Source organism: Papaver somniferum, chromosome 3, assembly GCF_003573695.1.
Source record: "Papaver somniferum cultivar HN1 chromosome 3, ASM357369v1, whole genome shotgun sequence".
NCBI lineage: Eukaryota > Viridiplantae > Streptophyta > Magnoliopsida > Ranunculales > Papaveraceae > Papaver > Papaver somniferum.
The window spans coordinates 211,492,068-211,513,403 of record NC_039360.1 but is presented as its reverse complement, the minus strand read 5'-3'; the positions used below and the strand labels follow the sequence as shown (position 1 = coordinate 211,513,403).

General features: G+C 38.0%; 1 protein-coding gene across 1 annotated transcript; it reads right to left on the bottom strand.

Annotated features, from left to right (window-relative positions):
- Window positions 1–15,387: 15,387 nt before the first annotated feature.
- On the bottom strand, window positions 15,388–17,931 carry LOC113360593. Its single transcript, XM_026604089.1, has 2 exons — window positions 16,075–17,931; window positions 15,388–15,984 (listed from the first exon to the last, which is right to left on the bottom strand). Exons 1-2 carry the CDS (start codon window positions 17,929–17,931, stop codon window positions 15,388–15,390), a joined length of 2,454 nt encoding a protein of 817 aa, XP_026459874.1.
- Between the last annotated feature and the right edge of the window lie 3,405 nt (window positions 17,932–21,336).

Below are 21,336 nucleotides of genomic sequence, written 5' to 3'. Positions count from 1 at the left end.
ATTGCTTGACTTAGGAGCTAGTGTGAACTTACTCCCTTATCATGTATACAACCAGCTAGGTCTTGGTAAGTTGAAACCGACTAAAATGACATTGCAATTAGCTGATAGGTCTGTCAAAATACCTCGTGGTGTCATAGAGGATGTTCTGATTGAGGTTGATAAATTTATTTATCCAATGGATTTCGTTGTTCTAGACACTCAGCATGTTCAGGATCCTAGTGCTCAAATACCGGTGATTTTAGGTCGCCCATTTTTAGCCACAGCTAACGTTGTCATCAACTGTAGGACCGGACTTATGAACATATACTTTGGTAATATGACTTCTGAACTAAATGTCTTTAATGTTAATAGACAACCTTCCGATGATTTAGAAGAAGTGAATATGATTAGCACTTTAGTTCAGGATCTAACTCAGGATAATTGGGACGACACTTTATTTGGTGATTCCTTATATGAACTTGATGAGGAAATTCTCTTAAGTCAGTTAGGTGACCAAACTTTTGAACTAGAAGAAGCTCTTGAGTACTTTAAAGACTCTACGGACCCTGAGATTCAAGCCATAGTGCTAGGCCTTACGGAGAGTAGTGTTGACCCTAAGTTTGGGGGTAATGAACTAGAAGAAGCTCTTGAGTATTTTCAAGACTCTGAGGATCCAGAAATTCAAGCAATAGTTAGAGGTTTGTCCGAGAATACTGACTACCCTAAGTTTGGGGGTAGTAATGGTCAATTATCTCCATTAGAAGTCCCTAACTTGGGATTCGATCCTAGTGTACCTGAGGTATTACTTGAGTCACTTCCGACTCCGTAACCGGATCCTCCTGATATTGTCTAGGAGGAAATTCTAAAGACTTATTGTTTGAATGAGTCAATTTGTCAAGACACTCATATGAAGCCCAAATGGGCACAACAGAAAAATCCAGTTGTCTTGCAGGAAACCTTGGATGAGGATGTGCTATGTATGTTCATTTTTCTGATTTGGTGCAGTTGTCTGATAATTGTGGCAATTTTATTTGCTTTTGTTGACCCACAGTTGTTTCGACTATTGATATATTATTTGAAAGGTAATTAGCCATTTTGTGGTATTTGACGTCTGGCTGAAGACTTTAAATTTAGCACTTTTTGGGAGGTAACCCAATCTCATGCAACATGGTAATATCTTTCCTTATCTCTTTTGCTTCAAATGGTAACAGTTTCTCCTTGTTCATGCTTTTAATTTTATCTTTAGAACATTGAGGACAATGTTAGATTTAAGTTTGGGGTATGGGAGAAACTTTTTAGTTGCAGTATGAATAAATAAACTCCAGAACCTAGAAATTTATGCATATTTAGGATTGCACTAACTAATCTAAGTGGATGGAAGCATTTTGATCGTAGGAGCTGAGGAACCAATCTGATTAGATGGAAACATCTAGAAGAGTCTATTCATAAAAGCACAGAGCTCAGGTGTTAGAAATAACATGATAGTTTCACCATATCTCGTTGAGTCCTTTTCACTTCTATTTTTATTTTATTTTGTTTTTAAACCATGTTTCTCTAAGTGATAGGTGGGTCCCACGATTCAAGTTGTTACCAATGCTAGGGTGAATTAGAGTGACTGAGTTACAAAGAAAAAAAAGAAAAAAAAAAGACCATACCAATTAGACCAAACGGATCAAAAAAAAAAGTGAATAAAGTCGACCACTGGTACCCTTGTATATGCCAGTTGTGTTGAACCAGAATTAGGATTATCGATCACTGGTTCCCTTGTATATGCCAGTTGTGTTGATATTAGTCAGACTAGTATCTCAATCCATTAGGATAGGTTCATTTTGGCGGAGGCCTTCAGACAGATATGGGAAACGCCGTTCACTTAGTAAACATCAAAACCATCTATGTTTTTCTCTATATCCATCTTCTTGATCTATCCATGTGATCAGTTTTGACTCCGGATATTGATGTCCATAGTGCGACTATCTGAGTAGAGATCTGTCACTTTATATAAATTTTAGTATGCTTGAGTGCAAACTCGTGTACAACAATTGGAATTTCGCATCAGGGTACTTCCTCCTGTAGCCAATAAGTATGCCAACCAAGGAGATTCTTTAGTGCCTTCCAAGGTTCTGCGTAGATAGCTAAGGTTTGGAGTAAAGGTTTTGTGGGTATACCTCTTGTAAGCCCTCCGGAGACAACATTCCGCCACTAGGGACACTTAGGGGTTTAAAGGCTTATTGCATACGCTAAATGCAATCGACGATGCCTGCATCAGTGAGTTAGGATTTTATTTTATTTTATTTTATTTTATTTTTGCTCGAGGACTAGCAAATAATAGGTTTGGGGGTATTTGATAGACACATTTTTGTGTCTAATTTGTCTCGATTTTATATATTGATAGTGCTCATTTTTGTACTTATTATGGTGTTTTATGTGTGTGTAGGTATTTTTGGCCAACAAACATTTTTGGAAAAATCGGCTCGAAAAGTTGCGCGGGGCACCCCCGGAGGACACTTGCTATTCGGACCCCTCAAATGGATAAGGGGTGACCAATTACTAAGGGGCATCCATTTCCAGGCAGCTGCTAAAGGGATACCAGCACATGATAGGGGAAGGTCATCTTCATCGTTTAAATTCAGAAAAAGGCGGGAAGAAATAACCAGCGAAGAACCAAACTTTCGATTGGATTTCGAAGATGTTTTAGTGAGATTCAATCACTGAAATTTGCTGGGCTGGACGTGATTTAACTAAAAATGCATGCTATGTTCGCTGGAATCAATCGAATTGTGATGGATAAGCCGGAAAAAGGAAACAGAGTTTGAGTTTTGCACGAAAACTTTGTGGAATTATTTTAGGAATTCCAGGGAGACTAAACGCGTGATATTGTTTCCTAAGGTAGTATTCTATCTAAGGAAGAGTTTAGGATGGTTTGGAAGTCTCAGAAATGATTAAGGAAGTCGGCATAAGAGATTATTGTCGTGGCTTGCACGAAAATAAAAAGAGAGAATTAATCGCTATTTTTAGGTTTCTGAGTAGTATAAAAGGTGTGTTTAAGTCCCAGGGAAGGAAACGAAGTTATTGGAGCAGTCGCAGAGGAGTTTGTAATACTACAGAGGAGAATTGATCAAGTTGCAGGAAACCCGTATTTCTGTTGCTGCTGCTGAAGAACATCCGTTGCAAATAAGAACATCGTCTCAAATTTGTAACTCTGCTACAGTAACTTCTTTGTAACAGTCAGTCATTCGTTTTGCGACTCCAATACACCGTTCCAAACATTCAGAGTTATAGTTTTTCATCTTTTAATCAACTTTTGAACCATAAATAAATATTTTGAGCAAGTGATTAATATGAGGAGCTAAACCCCATTGCTGAGGCGACGGAGGAAGCCATTTTTCCAATTATTATGTGGTAAATTCTATTTAATTTAATTTTCGTAATTCTTTTATGATTATTTGCACTGAACTGAAATCGAATATATGATTCTGATTAAGTGGTTGTGTTCTCAATTGATGGGTCATGCTTAGGTTAAATCTTTTGATGGTCCATGCTTTCGCTTTACAACTATTGTTTTGAGAATCTACTTGTCTAGGCGAAAATATTAGAATCATTTTAAACGTAAAGAGTTGCATAAATATTGACTAGATTAAATCACATAAAAATTGGAGATTGGTGGAATCCAAAGTCTCAGTGCTTTTTATAAACTTGAATACAATTTCTTTTTAAGTTTTTTATTTTAATTTGAGTCTAAAATCGAGTCTACATAATCCGAGTTGAACGAACTTTACTACCACTTAAACACTACATCAATTTTTGGCGCCGCCGACGCAGATTTGTATTAGGTTTTAGATTTATTTTATTTCTTTTAGAATTTTTGTTCTCTTTTACGCCTTTGGTATTTTTTGATTCTTTTCAGATTTCGAGCGAAGCTACAAGGAAAGAAAAAGTGATATAAAAGGAAAGCATCGCCAAAGAAGGAAAGAAAAGAGGAATCCGAAAGGAGTGAAGAAGAAGATTTTGTATATAGTTATTTTGGTTTATTTTTAGAAACTATAAATAGGGTTTTATTTTTTGTAATTTTTCTTTTTATTTTTGGACACTTTTTGGACTTTATTTTTGGACTGGTACATTATTATTTTTAAACCCTACGGAAGGGTTGGTTTAAATAAAAATGTGTGCAGATAAGGACGGTGATTACGATATCTCCTTGGCCCCTCAGGTTCGTACATGACATAGGAGTCGTGGCCCGAGTCGACTTCAGCGGTTCTTCGCCCGTCTGGTACGGGAGGTAAGTTTTTCGAAACACCCGCGAATCCCCTGTCAGCGGGTTTACTGTATTCCTTCGTTTGCATATATGCCGAGGACTTGAAAACGGCTGCTTTAGTTTCCTAGTAAAGGGCAAGGACTGGCCATACAAGATAAGGGTTCAGATTTCATCACCGTTCTCTTCTTGCCCGCCTTAGGAAAAGGAAACCAAACGCGAACCTAAGCCTAAAATTTTGACTAGAACGAGACCGATAGGGTAACGAGCTTAATAGGAAAGTCATTCGAAAAATATTGGTTACTCTTTTGATCATACTTCGAAGTTCATGATGGTTTCTGTGAGTTGAATGCGTGAATGCGCCGCCTTGTAACCGATGAGGCCTTGGGTATCAAAGCTCCACTGAGCTTCCCTCACTTCGATTCAACTTACTTTGACTCAGATTGATTCCAGAGGGGTTTGCTCAGATTGTAACGATTTCCTTTTCGAAAGAATAGAAGCTGGTCTAGAAACAATCTAAGTGGAACCATCATGCTTTTTGTTTGCTAGAAAATTAGGTTTGATTTGGTTGAGTCAGCCTTGTTTTGTGATTGCATAGAATCCCAAATATCCTGATAGTGCCAGCAATGGTAACTTTGAAAGCTTTGTTGAACCCAACTAGGACTACTCGTCCTTCTTGTATCAGGTTAGCCGAAACTGAAGAAAATTATGAACTTAGGCCTGGGACCCTACAGATGCTCCCAATCTTTCTAGGTAAAGAAAATGAAAACCCATACTTCCATATTAGGGATTTTGAGGAAATTTGTAGTACCCTAAAGATTAGAGACCTTGATGATGATGCTTTGAAACTTAGGTTATTTCCTTTTTCCCTGAAAGATAAAGCCAAATCGTGGCTATATAGTTTGGCTTCCGGTTCAATAGAAACAAATGAACAACGTACATCTTCCTTTTTGAACAAGTTTTTCCCTAGGCACAAAACATCGTCTATTAGGACGCAAATCTGCACATTTTCTCAACAGGGGGGAGAATCGTTATATAGGTCTTTGGAAAGGTTCAATGACTTATTAGCCAAATGTACTCATCATGGTTTAGAAAAGGTTAGGCTAGTTCAAATCCTTTATGAGGGTTTAGATTATTCGACAACAACCATGGTTGAGTCTCTATGCACTGGTGGTTTTGAAAACCAAACTGTTGATGCGGCGATGGAATTTTTGAATGAAATCGCCGAAAAGACCCAGCAATGGGAATATTGTAGGGAACCCAAGAGAACAATTCTTCTAGGTAGAGGAAACGTTAATAGGGTAGAAGGAGGCTATGAATCAGATGCCAAAATTGTTGTTATAGCAAAAAGGTTAGAAGCTTTAGAATTGGGTCACACTAGTGGTAGAGTAGAGCCTTTTTGGGAATGCCAGAATAATAAAGAGCAAGCCAATGCTCTCTATAATAACACTAGGTTTGATAACCGTTAGAAGTTTGACCCATATTCAGAAACCTATAATCCTGGTTGGAGAAACCATCCGAACCTTTCATGGTTTAAGGACCAAGGTCAGTTTAGTAATTCTAATGTGCCCTCAGGTTTTGGCTATACTAAGAATACTTCAGGATCAACTCAGTTTCAGAATCAGTCTGATAAGAAAATCTTAAGTCTAGAGGAAACTCTCACCTCGTTTATTCAAAATACTGAAAATATGCCTCAATTGCTTTCACAAAGCATAGAAGCTAGTAATAGGATATGACAAGAACATAGTCAGGCCATTTCTGAATTGAAAGACCAGGTTAGTCTGATCAATGAGTCTCTAAGAGAAAAAGGTAAGTTCCCTAGTCAACCGATACCCAACCCTAGAGGAGTTAATGAAGTAGGTTAAAAACCATTTAATCAAGTGAATTCTGTCACAACCCTTAGGAGTGGTAAAACGATAGACAATAAGGTAGCCATGCCTAATAGTGGATATACTGTAGATCCACCTTCTAGTTCCCAAGATGAGCCCCAGAAGGAGCCACTAACTGAAGAAACCGATAAAATTTCTAGTGATGCCAATGTGGTTCCGGACAGGTCTCATTTTGTACCCAAAGGCCCATATCCACAGTTGTTAGCTCCAACAAAGAGAGAGTCGACTTTCAACGAAATACTAGAGATATTTAAGCAGGTAAACATTAACATTCCTTTATTAGAAGCAATTAGGCAAATGCCTGCTTATGCCAAGTTCCTTAAGAACCTTTGTACACGAAAGCGTAAGCTTAATGTCCATAAGAAAGCCTTTTTAGATGGTCAGGTAAGTTCAATCCTTCTGAACTAAACAACCCCTAAGTATAAAGACCCTGGATGCCCCACCATATCTTGTGTGATCGGTAATTATTCAGTAGATAAGGCATTGCTTGACTTAGGAGCTAGTGTGAACTTACTCCCTTATCATGTATACAACCATCTAGGTCTTGGTAATTTGAAACCGACTAAAATGACATTGCAATTAGCTGATAGTTCTGTCAAAATACCTCGTGGTGTCATAGAGGATGTTCTGATTGAGGTTGATAAATTTATTTATCCAATGGATTTCGTTTTTCTAGATACTCAGCCTGTTCAGGATCCTAGTGCTCAAATACCGGTGATTTTAGGTCGCCCATTTTTAGCCACAGCTAACGCTGTCATCAACTGTAGGACCGGACTTATGAACATATCCTTTGGTAATATGACTTCTGAACTAAATGTCTTTAATGTTAATAGACAACCTTCCGATGATTTAGAAGAAGTGAATATGATTAGCACTTTAGTTCAGGATCTAACTCAGGATAATTGGGACGCCACTTTATTTGGTGATTCCTTAGATGAACTTGATGAGGAAATTCTCTTAAGTCAGTTAGGTGACCAAACTTTTGAACTAGAAGAAGCTCTTGAGTACTTTAAAGACTCTACGGACCCTGAGATTCAAGCCATAGTGCTAGGCCTTACGGAGAGTAGTGTTGACCCTAAGTTTGGGGGTAATGAACTAGAAGAAGCTCTTGAGTATTTTAAAGACTCTGATGATCCAGAAATTCAAGCAATAGTTAGAGGTTTGTCCGAGAATACTGACTACCCTAAGTTTGGGGGTAGTAATGGTCAATTATCTCCATTAGAAGTCCCTAACTTGGGATTCGATCCTAGTGTACCTGAGGTATTACTTGAGTCACTTCCGACTCCGTAACCGGATCCTCCTGATATTGTCCAGGAGGAAATTCTAAAGACTTGTTGTTTGAATGAGTCAATTTGTCAAGACACTCATATGAAGCCCAAATGGGCACAACAGAAAAACCCAGTTGTCTTGCAGGAAACCTTGGATGAGGATGTGCTATGTATGTTCATTTTTCTGATTTGGTGCAGTTGTCTGATAATTGTGGCAATTTTATTTGCTTTTGTTGACCCACAGTTGTTTCGACTATTGATATATTATTTGAAAGGTAATTAGCCATTTTGTGGTATTTGACGTCTGGCTGAAGACTTTAAATTTAGCACTTTTTGGGAGGTAACCCAATCTCATGCAACATGGTAATATCTTTCCTTATCTCTTTTGCTTCAAATGGTAACAGTTTCTCCTTGTTCATCTTTTAATTTTATCTTTAGAACATTGAGGACAATGTTAGATTTAAGTTTGGGGGTATGGGAGAAACTTTTTAGTTGCAGTATGAATAAGTAAACTCCAGAACCTAGAAATTTATGCATATTGAGGATTGCACTAACTAATCTAAGTGGATGGAAGCATTTTGATCGTAGGAGCTGAGGAACCAATCTGATTAGATGGAAACATCTGGAAGAGTCTATTCATAAAAACACAGAGCTCAGGTGTTAGAAATAACATGATAGTTTCACCATATATCGTTGAGTCCTTTTCACTTCTATTTTTATTTTATTTTGTTTTTAAACCATGTTTCTCTAAGTGATAGGTGGGTCCCACGATTCAAGTTGTTACCAATGCTAGGGCGAATTAGAGTGATTGAGTTACAAAGAAAAAAAAGAAAGAAAAAAAGTGAATAAAGTCGACCACTGGTACCCTTGTATATGCCAATTATGTTGAACTAGAATTAGGATTATCGATCACTGGTTCCCTTGTATATGCCAGTTGTGTTGATATTAGTCAGACTAGTATCTCAATCCATTAGGATAGGTTACTTTTGGCGGAGGCCTTCAGACAGATATGGGAAACGCCGTTCACTTAGTAAACATCAAAACCATCTATGTTTTTCTCTATATCCATCTTCTTGATCTATCCATGTGATCAGTTTTGACTCCGGATATTGATGTCCATAGTGCGACTATCTGAGTAGAGCTCTGTCAGTTTATATAAATTTTAGTATGCTTGAGTGCAAACTCGTGTACATCAATTGGAATTTCGCATCAGGGTACTTCCTCCTGTAGTCAATAAGTATGCCAACCAAGGAGATTCTTTAGTGCCTTCCAAGGTTCTGCGTAGATAGCTAAGGTCTGGAGTAAAGGTTTTGTGGGTATACCTCTTGTAAGCCCTCCGGAGACAACACTCCGCCACTAGGGACACTTAGGGGTTTAAAGGCTTATTGCATACGCTAAATGCAATCGACGATGCCTGCGTCAGTGAGTTAGGATTTTATTTTATTTTATTTTATTTTTGCTCGAGGACTAGCAAATAAGAGGTTTGGGGGTATTTGATAGACACATTTTTGTGTCTAATTTGTCTCGATTTTATATATTGATAGTGCTCATTTTTGTACTTATTATGGTGTTTTATGTGTGTGTAGGTATTTTTGGCCAACAAACATTTTTGGAAAAATCGGGTCGAAAAGTTGCGCGGGGCACCCCCGGAGGACACTTGCTATTCGGACCCCTCAAATGGATAAGGGGTGACCAATTACTAAGGGGCATCCATTTCCAGGCAGCTGCTAAAGGGATACCAGCACATGATAGGGGAAGGTCATCTTCATCGTTTAAATTCAGAAAAAGGCGGGAAGAAATAACCAGCGAAGAACCAAACTTTCGATTGGATTTCGAAGATGTTTTAGTGAGATTCAATCACTGAAATTTGCTGGGCTGGACGTGATTTAACTAAAAATGCATGCTATGTTCGCTGGAATCAATCGAATTGGGATGGATAAGTCGGAAAAAGGAAACAGAGTTTGAGTTTTGCACGAAAACTTTGTGGAATTATTTTAGGAATTCCAGGGAGACTAAACGCGTGATATTGTTTCCTAAGGTAGTATTCTATCTAAGGAAGAGTTTAGGATGGTTTGGAAGTCTCAGAAATAATTAAGGAAGTCGGCATAAGAGATTATTGTCGTGGCTTGCACGAAAAGAAAAAGAGAGAATTAATCGCTATTTTTAGGTTTCTGAGTAGTATAAAAGGTGTGTTTAAGTCCCAGGGAAGGAAACGAAGTTATTGGAGCAGTCGCAGAGGAGTTTGTAATACTACAGAGGAGAATTGATCAAGTTGCAGGAAACCCGTATTTCTGTTGCTGCTGCTGAAGAACATCCGTTGCAAATAAGAACAGCGTCTCAAATTTGTAACTCTGCTACAGTAACTTCTTTGTAACAGTCAGTCATTCGTTTTGCGACTCCAATACACCGTTGCAAACATTCAGAGTTATAGTTTTTCATCTTTTAATCAACTTTTGAACCATAAACAAATATTTTGAGCAAGTGATTAATACGAGGAGCTAAACCCCATTGCTGAGGCGTCGGAGGAAGCCATTTTTCCAATTATTATGTGGTAAATTCTATTTAATTTAATTTTCGTAATTCTTTTATGATTATTTGCACTGAACTGAAATCGAATATATGATTCTGATTAAGTGGTTGTGTTCTCAATTGATGGGTCATGCTTAGGTTAAATCTTTTGATGGTCCATGCTTTCGATTTACAACTATTGTTTTGAGAATCTACTTGTCTAGGCGAAAATATTAGAATCACTTTAAACGTAAAGAGTTGCATAAATATTGACTAGATTAAATCACATAAAAATTGGAGATTGGTGGAATCCAAAGTCTCAGTGCTTTTTATAAACTTGAATACAATTTCTTTTTAAGTTTTTTATTTTAATTTGAGTCTAAAATCGAGTCTACATAATCCGAGTTGAACGAACTTTACTACCACTTAAAAACTACATTAGATCACTGAAAAAGCGTGGGTCTAACAACACCACCCAATATTTCGCTTAGCAATCTGAATGGACAAACTCGAATATACTTTTAAGAGAATCAACAAGACTCAATCAATTAAAAGTATATCAACGAGTTTATATCTCTCTTCTTTATTTGATTTACTCAAACAAGAACTGCGAGTTCAAATCAAATACAAGGAATAACTTGGATGGTACCAAGGACCAATCTCCAAGGATCAATCAATATCAATCAACAACCAAAGGACGGATTTCCAATTGATTGATTCAAAATCACAACCTGTATTATTTCAATTATATAAACAAATATAATGCGGAAATAGAAATAACACAGACACCAGAAATTTTGTTAACGAGGAAACCGCAAATGCAGAAAAACCCCGGGACCTAATCCAGATTGAACACACACTGTATTAAGCCGCTACATACACTAGACTACTCCAAGCTAACTTTGGACTGGACTGTAGTTGAACCCCAAACAGTCTCCCACTAATCCAAGGTACAGTTGTACTCCCTACGCCTATGATTCCAGCAGGATATTACGCACTTGATTCTCTTAGCTGATGTCACCCACAACTAAGAGTTTCTATGACCCAAAGTCGAAGACTTGAAAATAAACAAATCTGTCTCACACAGACAAGTGTATCAAAGGATCAATCTGTCTCTCACAGATAAACCCTAAAAGGTTTTGTTCCGTCTTTTGATAATAATCAAGGTGAACAGGAACCAATTTATAATCCGGTCTTATATTCCCGAAGAACATCCTAGAGTTATCAATCACCTCACAACAATCTTAATCGTATGGTAGCGAAACAAGATAGTGTGGAATCACAAACAATGAAACGAAAATGTTTGTGATTACTTTTTATATCTTGCCTATCGGAGATATCAATCTCAAGCCAATCAATCTGATTGTACTCGTATGATAGAAGATGCAAGATCAGATCACACAACTACGATAAAAGTATTATCGGCCTGGATTCACAATCCTAATGAAGTCTTTAAGTCGTTAACCTAGTTTGAGAAGAAAAAAACCAAAGGTTAAAGGAGAACCGACTCCAGTATGCAAACTAGTATCACACGTGAGGTGTGGGGATTAAATTTTCACAAACACTAGAGTTCCCCTTATATAGTCTTTCAAATCAGGGTTTGCAATTAAGTTACCTTGGTAACAAAACAATCAATATCCACCGTTAGATGAAAACCTGATTTAGATTCAAGCTAATATTTCTCAACCGCTAGATCGAAAACTTAGCTTGTTACACACACTTGACAATGCACGCTTCTAGGTTTGTTAACCGTACCCAAACGTACGCACTTGTTGGTTCAACAGTAGTTAATCAAAAGGTTAGCCATATGAGCATTCCATATCAACCACGTTCTTCTTCACCATAACTAGTTCAAATGATTTCAAATGAACAAGTTAGAGAATTGTTCAATTGCAAGGAACTCTCATGTACTACACAAGACACAATTGAAGCAAAGATGATTTGATTCACTAGAATCGGTTCATGAACTTTTATAGCCACGGTTTGCAAACTGCATTCCTTAGTCTTTTTAAGTTTAAGTTCAGAAATCATCTTCAGATATATAACCTTCTCAAGTTCGCATACTAGGTTCACGGACTTAAGTTACCGGGCAAAGTTTACAAACTCCAGCTGAAATTATCGGGTATGAGAACTTCGCCGGTTCGCGTACTTAGTTTCACGCAAGTAGTTTGTCAACTCCAGCAGAAATTCTCGGGTTTGAGAACTTTGGCAGTTCGCGGACTTGGCTCACTCCATTCTTCTGGTTCTCTTGACCAACAAACTTCGCAAACTTTGGTTCAAGAAATGTGACTTATACATAAATGTGTTTCCACAACAATGCTTATGTCCACCATTGGTTATGTAACCTGAACTCTCATTTCAATTATTGAAACATTCTTAGGGGACGTTATATAGATGTTACACCATTTCTCGTCAAAGCAATTTTCAAGATGATTGAAACATATCATGACTTTCGTCACATGGTAAAGATAAACATGGTTAAAGCGAAAAGCTTACTAACTCATATTTCGAGATATAGATAGGCAAGGTATACTCGGCTCGAAATGCCAAATGTGTATAATCAAAGTCTATATATATAACATACGACTTCTTGTCTCAAAGAGTATGAGATAGAGTAGATAGACTTTTGAGTGATAGATAAGTGCAAGTCTTCCCATACCTTTTTGTCGAGAAGTTCCACTGGTTCCTTGAGTAGTTCTTCTACTTGTATGATAAATCGCCATGAAGTCCTTGAGCTCAACTACACTTTCTATTCTAGTCCAAGACTTAGCTATAATAGACTAGAAATCAAGACTTATAGTTTTGATCACTAACATTGACAAACATGCTTGAGATAGCAACGCATGCGAGTTCGACCGAGAAATGCTCTAACAATCTCCCCTTTTGTCAATTTTAGTGACAAAACTATCAATACATATGGAATAAAAAAAGATAAAGAAACTTTAGTAGCTCCTATTCCACATGTCTAATCTTCAACATTCCTCGAAATTTTCGTCACTTCCAAGTACTCCAATGATCCCAAAGGTTGTAAGTTTAGCATCACCGTTGTTGAAGATCCGTAGCCATAACAATGAGAAAACATAGTTCTCGATCATTGTTATACAGTGTCATAGTATTATTACACAACGTCAAAGTTCAATTTATCACAACTTCAAAAATAATACTATGGTGATATGTGTCACTCCCTCTTAGTCCATACTCCATCTCACTGTACTGTACTAGTACGATTAATAATTCAGAGAACCGGAAATTGATCGAACTGAGTAACTCTACCGTAGCAGCCTCTATTTACTTCAATAAATTCATCACTGCTCACAGGAAGTTCATTACAGCTTAATAAAGAAAACCGAAAAGAATTGGAATCCTAAGCTAGAACAAATGAGGACTCAACACCTGTCCACTTAACAACTACCAATCAGGGCTTAGGATAAAGGCAGACACGGAAATATTGGGGCACCCACAGTACATGCATCCAACAATACTAGGCACATGACAAACACTCCCCCATGAGAAAAACCTTGTCCTCAAGGTTTGAACTGTGGAAAATGATGAGCTATGTGTTTAGAGTCTTCCCAAGTAGCATCCGCCTCAGTAGCATTTGTCCATTTGATCAGCAATTGTGGAACAGAAACCCCTCCTCTGATGACAGTCCTTTTGTCTAAAACAGCTGCAGGTATTACCAAAATTTGGGCATCTGTGTCAAGAGTAGGCAGTGTAGGGAGATGAGTTGCGGAGTTACCCAGTTGCTTCTTAAGTTAGGATACATGAAAGACGGGATGGATTCTTGCGTCAGGTGGAAGAGCTAGCCTGTAAGCTACAGTGCCAATTTTCTGTAGGATGGTGAAGGGGCCATAAAACCTCGCCGCTAGCTTCAAGTTCCTTCTGAGGGAAACAGAAGCTTGCCTATATGGTTGCAGCTTGAGGTAAACCTTGTCGCCTACCTGAAACACTCTTTCAGTCCTCTTCAAGTCCGCAAAAAACTTCATTCTATCTTGAGCAGTGTGGAGGTTTTCCTTGAGAAGTGAAAGAATATCAGCGTGTTGCTTCATATAATCTGCTACATCAGTGATTGTAGAAATGGCAGAAGAAGGAAAAGCCAAGTGTAGAGCTACATAACCATACAGAGCCTGGAAGGGACTCATTTTCAAGCTTGTGTGGAAGGTGGAGTTGTAACACCATTCTGCCAAGGGAAGCCAGCTGTGCCATTTTTTGGGTTGGTGACTGCACATGCACCGTAAGTATGTTTCCATACAATAGTTGACCCGCTCAGTCTGCCCATCATTTTGGGGGTGATAAGCCGTACTCAAATTTAGCTGAGTCCCTAGAGCTTTGAAGAGGTCCTGCCAAAAGTGACTTGTGAAGATCTTGTCTCTATCGGATGTAATGGAAGCCGGTAAGCCATGGAGCTTGAACACAGTGGAGATGAACTATCTAGCTACAGAAGAAGCTGTGTAAGGGTGATGCAGACCAATGAAATGGTTGTACTTGGTCAATCTGTCAACAACCACTAATATGACAGACTTCCGTTCACTTATTGGTAGACCCTCAATGAAATCCATTGATATATGCTGCCAGGCATGATCTGGAATGGGTAAGGGCTGGAGTAGTCCAGCATTGAAATTGTGATCCACCTTGTGTCTTTGACATATATCACAGGAGGAAACAAAGGACAAAATCTCCCTTTTCATAGCAGGCCAGAAGAAATGGGCTTTAGCTCTATGGTAAGTTGCTTGCATACCTGAGTGACCTCCTACAGCTGAGGCATGCAGAGACTCCAAAATGTGAGACCGTGTGTTTACTGAGATGCCCACATATAATCTTGCTTTGTATCTCAAGATGCCATCCTTGTACGAGTAGTTAGGATGTGCCTCTGGGGTGAGAAGCAGCTGAGTAATAATATTATGTACCTTGGGGTCAGAGACATAGCTTGCAAGAATGTCCTGAGTCCAAGTTGGAGTGGATTCTGTAAGGGATTGGCATTGTAAAGTGTCGTGTTGTCTCCTTGAAAGTGCATCAACCACTCTATTTTCCGAACCCTTTTTGTAGTGGATGACATAGTCAAAGCCTAGTAACTTGATGAGCCATTTTTGTTGCAGCATGGTGGAAATTTTCTTCTCCAAAAGATATTGTATACTCTGGTGATCAGTTTTGATGATAAATTGAGAGCCCTGAAGATATTGTTTCCATCTTGTAACAACCTGCACAATTACCAAGAGCTCTTTTCCATAAGTAGATAAGGCTGCAGCTCTTGGACCAAGGGGTTTGGTGTAAAAGGAAATAGCTCTTTGATCTTGCATGAGTACAGCTCCAATCCCTGAGTCACATGCATCAGTTTCCAAGGTAAACTGTTTGTTGAAATCAGGTAGTGCAAGTACAGGTGTTTTGGTCATAGCCAATTTGAGAGCATTAAAAGCAGTCGTGGCAGCAGGAGACCAATGAAAGGAGTTCTTCCTCAGTAAATCAGTTAAGGGTTTGCTGATGATACCATAATTCTTCACAAACTTCCTATAGTATCCAGTAAGACCCAAAAACCTCTCATCCCTGTAATGTTGGTGGGCACAGGCCAATCCACCATAGCTGAGATTTTGGCTGGGTCAGCCATAACTCCATTGCCTGTAATGATGTGGCCTAAGTATTCAATCTCAGGCTGCCCAAATGAGCATTTAGAAAAGTTGGCAGTTAACTGGTTTGCCCTGAGAATGTCCAATGTGGTTTGGAGGTGAATTAAGTGAGAATCCATGGTTGGACTGTAAACCAATATATCATCAAAAAACACCAGTATAAATGATCTGAGGTGATCTTGAAAAATGTGATTCATAAGAGCTTGAAATGTAGCAGGAGCATTAGTGAGGCCAAATGGCATAACCTTGAATTCAAAATGCCCATGGTGAGTCCTGAAGGCAGTCTTGTGTATATCATAAGGGGAGACTCTAATTTGATGATAACCTGACTTAAGATCAAGCTTGGTAAAAAATTTGGAACCATGCAGTTCATCTAGGAGCTCATCAATGACTGGAATGGGAAATTTATCCTTGATGGTGAGACTGTTGAGTTTCCTATAGTCTACACAGAACCTCCAAGAGTTGTATTTCTTCTTGACAAGGAGAATAAGAGATGCAAAAGGGCTGTTACTTGGTTGAATTATACCAGTCTACAACATTTCCTTGACTAAGCTTTCTACCACTGCCTTCTGCAAATAGGGGGATCTGTAAGGCCTGAGATTAACTGGTTCTGAGTTTGGTTTCAATGGTATTTTATGGTCTAGGGCCCTTGTAGGAGGAAGTTTTGTTGGCACATGAAAGACATCCTTGTAATGAGTTAACAAGGAAGAAATTTGGGGTGGTGGTGAAGGAGGAGGTTGGGAAGAGATGGAGAATAATTGGCCTACCAACCCATGTGAGTGTTTTTGAAGGAATTTCCTAACTGTTGAACCACTCATCATGCTCAGAGAAGATTTTTGTGGAGCTCCAGTAAGAGTGATCTTCCTACCCTTATATGTGAATGTAATACAGAGCTTGGAAAGATTGAATAAGACATCACCCAAATTTCTGAGCCAGTCAGCCCCCAAAACAATGTCACAACCCCCCAATGGAATTAGTCGTAAGTCCCCACAAAATTTATGTCCCTGCATTGACCAATTAAGTTGAGAACATATACCTGAGCTTATTATTTTCTCTCCATTGGCCACAGTCACTAGTAAGCTAGCAGTGTGGGTCACTGGACATTGGAGTTCCTTTGCCAGAGCACTGTCAATGAAACTGTTAGTGCTACTTGTATCAATGAGGATAGAGATGGGATTCTTGTGCAGTATACCAGGAATTCTAATGGTATCAGCCGATACAGTCCCTGTCAGGGCATGCAAGGAGATCTCCATATCACTTTCTACAGCAGGTACTTCCTCTGTGTCCATAATTAACCCATCCTCTTGCTCTGAACTGCCTGAAGGTTCTTCATCAATCAGAACACAAAGATATTGTTTCTTGCAAATGTGACCTCGTCTATAATAATCATCACAATTGAAACATAAGCCTTGGGCCTTCCTGGATTGCACTTGTTCAGGTGTAAGTTTTTTAAGTGGAATGATGGTATTAGACTTTGGAACTGGTGGAGTAGGAGCTGGGTGAGGAGGTGGCGTTGAGGTGAAGGAGGCTGAAGTGGAGGGCCTGCTAGAATTAATGGGTGTATGAATTTGTTTTTGTGGGTACTTGGTCACCCTATGCTGTAAGCTCAGTGTTTGTTCTTGCATTCTAGCAAGGGAAAAAGCATTTAACAATGTCTGTGGGTTAAACATTAGTACTGAACCCCTTAGTTCTTCCTTCAGGCCACCAATGAAACTATCTATAAAGTAAGTTTCAGGGAAGTGTGGGTGAACACTCAATAACAATGCCTTCAAATATTCAAATTCTTCAAAATAAGCCTCAACTGTAGTCAACTGAACCAACTTATTGAATAAACCCACAATATTATCATGAGCTGGGTTCTCAAAACGAGCATAAATATTTTCACAAAAGCAAGTCCAAGAAATATGGGGTTGGGTAATACAGAGATTGGCATACCACTTAGTTGCTTTTCCATCCAGATGAATAGCAGCCATTCGTGTTCGATTGACGTCTGGAACGCCTTGCATCTGAAAATAATACTCACATTTCTGTATCCAACTTTTTGGGTTCTCTCCGTCGAATCTAGGGAAATCGAGCTTAGGAATATGATTAATTGAGTGAGGGTTACGAATGTTGGTGTGAGCAAACAAATCGTTACCTTCAGTATGAGCATAACCACCTGTAGAACCTTCTGCTTCCCCCGGATATGGATTGTGAGAAAAAAAATTTGTCAGCTGAGATCTCAAAGTCTTCTCGAATTCAGATCGAAGAGACTGTATAATCTTTTCAACCTCCATCTTCACTGTTTGTACATCCTCCTTAGTCGATGTTGTATTGAGTTGTAAGGCTAGCTGATTAACCTTTTGATGTAAGGAATCGATTTCTCCCTGTTGTCTATTGTTAGTATCCTGTAATTCTCTGCACGTCGGAGCAACCATTGTAATTGATAGGAAGGAACGGCTCTAGATACCAATTGTACTGTACTAGTACGATTAATAATTCAGAGAACCGGAAATTGATCGAACTGAGTAACTCTGCCGTAGCAGCCTCTATTTACTTCAATAAATTCATCACTGCTCACAGGAAGTTCATTACATCTTAATAAAGCAAACCGAAAAGAATTGGAATCCTAAGATAGAACAAATGAGGACTCAACACCTATCCACTTAACAACTACCAATCAGGGCTTAGGATAAAGGCAGACACGGAAATATTGGGGCACCCACAATACAGGCATCCAACAATACTAGGCACATGACACTCACATGGAAACCACTCCCCCCTTACACAATGATCCGAAAACCATATGTATTTGTAGTGTGAACTACATATTAATTTTCCCCCTTTTTGTCAATAAAATTGGCAAAGGTACAAGAAAGGGGTCGTAATGAAATTTCCGAGAGAGAAATTTCATGACAAAAGTAAAAATACATACCAACTAATTTAGATGCAATCATAAAGCCGAAGCTAAATGCATTCATCAAGGAGTTTAAAGATACAAGATAACCCCTCTAAAATTCCACATCCGCACACCCCTCAAGATATGACCATTAAGCACAAGTTCAAAAGAACTCTCCCCCATTTGATGTCATTCCCGAAGGAACAACAAGATCGACCTTAATTTCGAAGGAAAAGAAGGATTTTTATTGGACACAAAAAACATGAGAATGATTTCCTATATCCAAAAACTCAATCAAATTAATCACAAGTAAACCCATGATTAATTTTATCGGAATCCGCAATCAAATTAAACACAAAAAGTGATCAATTCAATTGATTATGCTCAACATAAGAAAACTTATGGAGACACGAAAATAGTCAACTAGATTAATTACAAGAGAACCCATAATTAATCTAATCGGAATACACAACCAAACTAATCACAAAAATAATCAATTTAATTGTCATTTGTTTTGCTCGACACAAGAAAACTTACGGAGCAATAACTAAATAACCAAACAAGATGATTAATTTAGTTCAATATGCTCGACATAAAATATCTCACGGAACAACAACTAAGCTAAAAAATCAACTTGTTTGTATAGTGCTCAACATAAGATATATTACGGAGCCTCAGAGTAATACATAAAATATGGATCAGGGATGATCAATACTGCGGAATACACAAGGATTAATTCTATTTTCCATCACTATTTGCATAACGATATTTAATAGACATAATCCTTGAAAACAAAAGATTTTAACCTGTCTTCCATCAAATATTTGACAATATAGGGTTAACTTTTGTATTTATCAAAAGTCCATTCATTCTTTTATCAATACGTGAATACCGATCACGAACGAATTTACTTTTGAAAAATTATGGGACAAACATAGTTCACGGATGTAAACACAAATATACCATAACAAATTGCAATATAACAAATCATAAAGATTAATACTGCAAAACATCATCCTCCAAACAAATTTAGAATTTAAACCAATAAATCTAAAAACATGAAGATAAAAACGTTGGACATAGCTACGTGTAATCACAATGATGGCTATTCCAAACTCTAGTTATTCTTCTAATAAAAACAAGAAAAATAGAAGATTTACTAGGCAACAAGAAAAACTCGTAATGCATGTATAAGATGATTTGTCCTTAGAGGGTAAAATCAATCTTTTTCGCCCGGATTTACACCAAGAATAGCTACCAAAGGCGTATAAAAATATTTTCTTAACAAAGAAGAACATACAAAGTCATTAACAACTATGCACCATAGTTCACATAAAATGATTGTGAACATTCAAGAATCCCATAGCAATGCGTACTACAGCCCATTCTTGAACTTTCTTATTTGTGATTCACCAAAAACATTCTTGTTAAGGCTACTAATGATCTTAGAAGATTAGTACTCCAAGAATCCAAGTGCCCAAGTCCAAGAGAATTGGAACAAGTGCGACGAAACGGAGCAAAACACTCAAAACAAGATACGGGACAAATAAAAATCTTAACTCATTCAAAATTAATAATTCTCATCTCCATTTTTAATATAATTCAAAGAGTAATATAATGCAAAAATAATAAGTTCATTCCGAGTTCGGACGAAGAAGTTACGGCCAAAACAAGTCGACCGAATATCGACGTCTACAGGCAAAAATGCATACGGGTTTGCAAACGAATTTTCAAGTCCGTGAACTTAAACCCCTGGATTTTGATTTTAAAAGATGGTAAGCATACCAAGTATGTTTACCATGGAGTCCAAACATCCCGAACTACTATTTTCAAACCTAAACGTTTAAGAACCTTAAACACAGATTAAGTTAGGTAGAAATGAACAATAATCAAGGTACATGGATCATAAAAACACAAATCTTGCTCAGTTTTATAGACATACCTTTTTAGAAGAATCCAGTCGAATTCTACAGCCTTACCGAACATAATCTGTGTGCCCCAATTCTCGTGCTTCCCTCACCGTATACATAACAGGGCATTCCTTGGTGAGGATGCACTTACAACACAATAAAGTTGTGTTGGGGTGAACAATGTCTTGCTCACCACAAGTGACCTTTGGATTATCATGAAAGAGATCGCTTTTAGAAACTTTCACATCCAATTCCATTTTTCCAAAAAACTTGTTAAGTTCCAACATCATGGATATTGCCTTCTCCATAGTCATGAAATTTTCTGGGAGATCATTCCTTTTCACACTCAAAACATCATCGAATTTCTTTGGTATCCACTTCTGAGTGCATTTAGGAACAATTGGAACCTTCTTCCCATTACTCTCTTCTAGAATTCTCGAAAGAGATTTGGATTTACTATTCTTTTGCAAGTTAGTCTTTCTCCAATTGGGAGCATCGGATCTTTTCTTTGTCTTTACGAAGTTATCCTTTTGATAACCATTACGATTGTGAAAAGGATTCATACGACGTTTATAGGAAAATCTAGGTTTATCATAGCACTGATTCCCTTGCCTAAAGGTTGGACAATTACAACTTATAACGTTAAGAGGATCAGTTTTAACGTATGATCTTGGTTTCACAACTTCTTGTAATGCCCAAACAAGAAAATAATGAATTTTCTCGTTCCTTATAGGGAAACGACATCTCCTTTCCAGGTGACTTTTATTTCCGCTATAGTGGCAAACATAAGGAATGTTCTTACCTCGATCAGTGTGTGCTAACTTTGGAGGTTGATATACTTTTCTCTTTCGAACCTTAATTGCCGGTGAAGGTACTTCACTTTTTCCATCAGTGGAAACCTTTTGTTGAGAAGAATCACTAGCCTTGACAAATTTTACCTCTTTGTTAATACTTGGAGCATCTATTCCCTTATAGCCCAATCCTCGTGTATCACGATGATTTTTAATTTCTCCTAGCATAGTGGTTAATTTGCT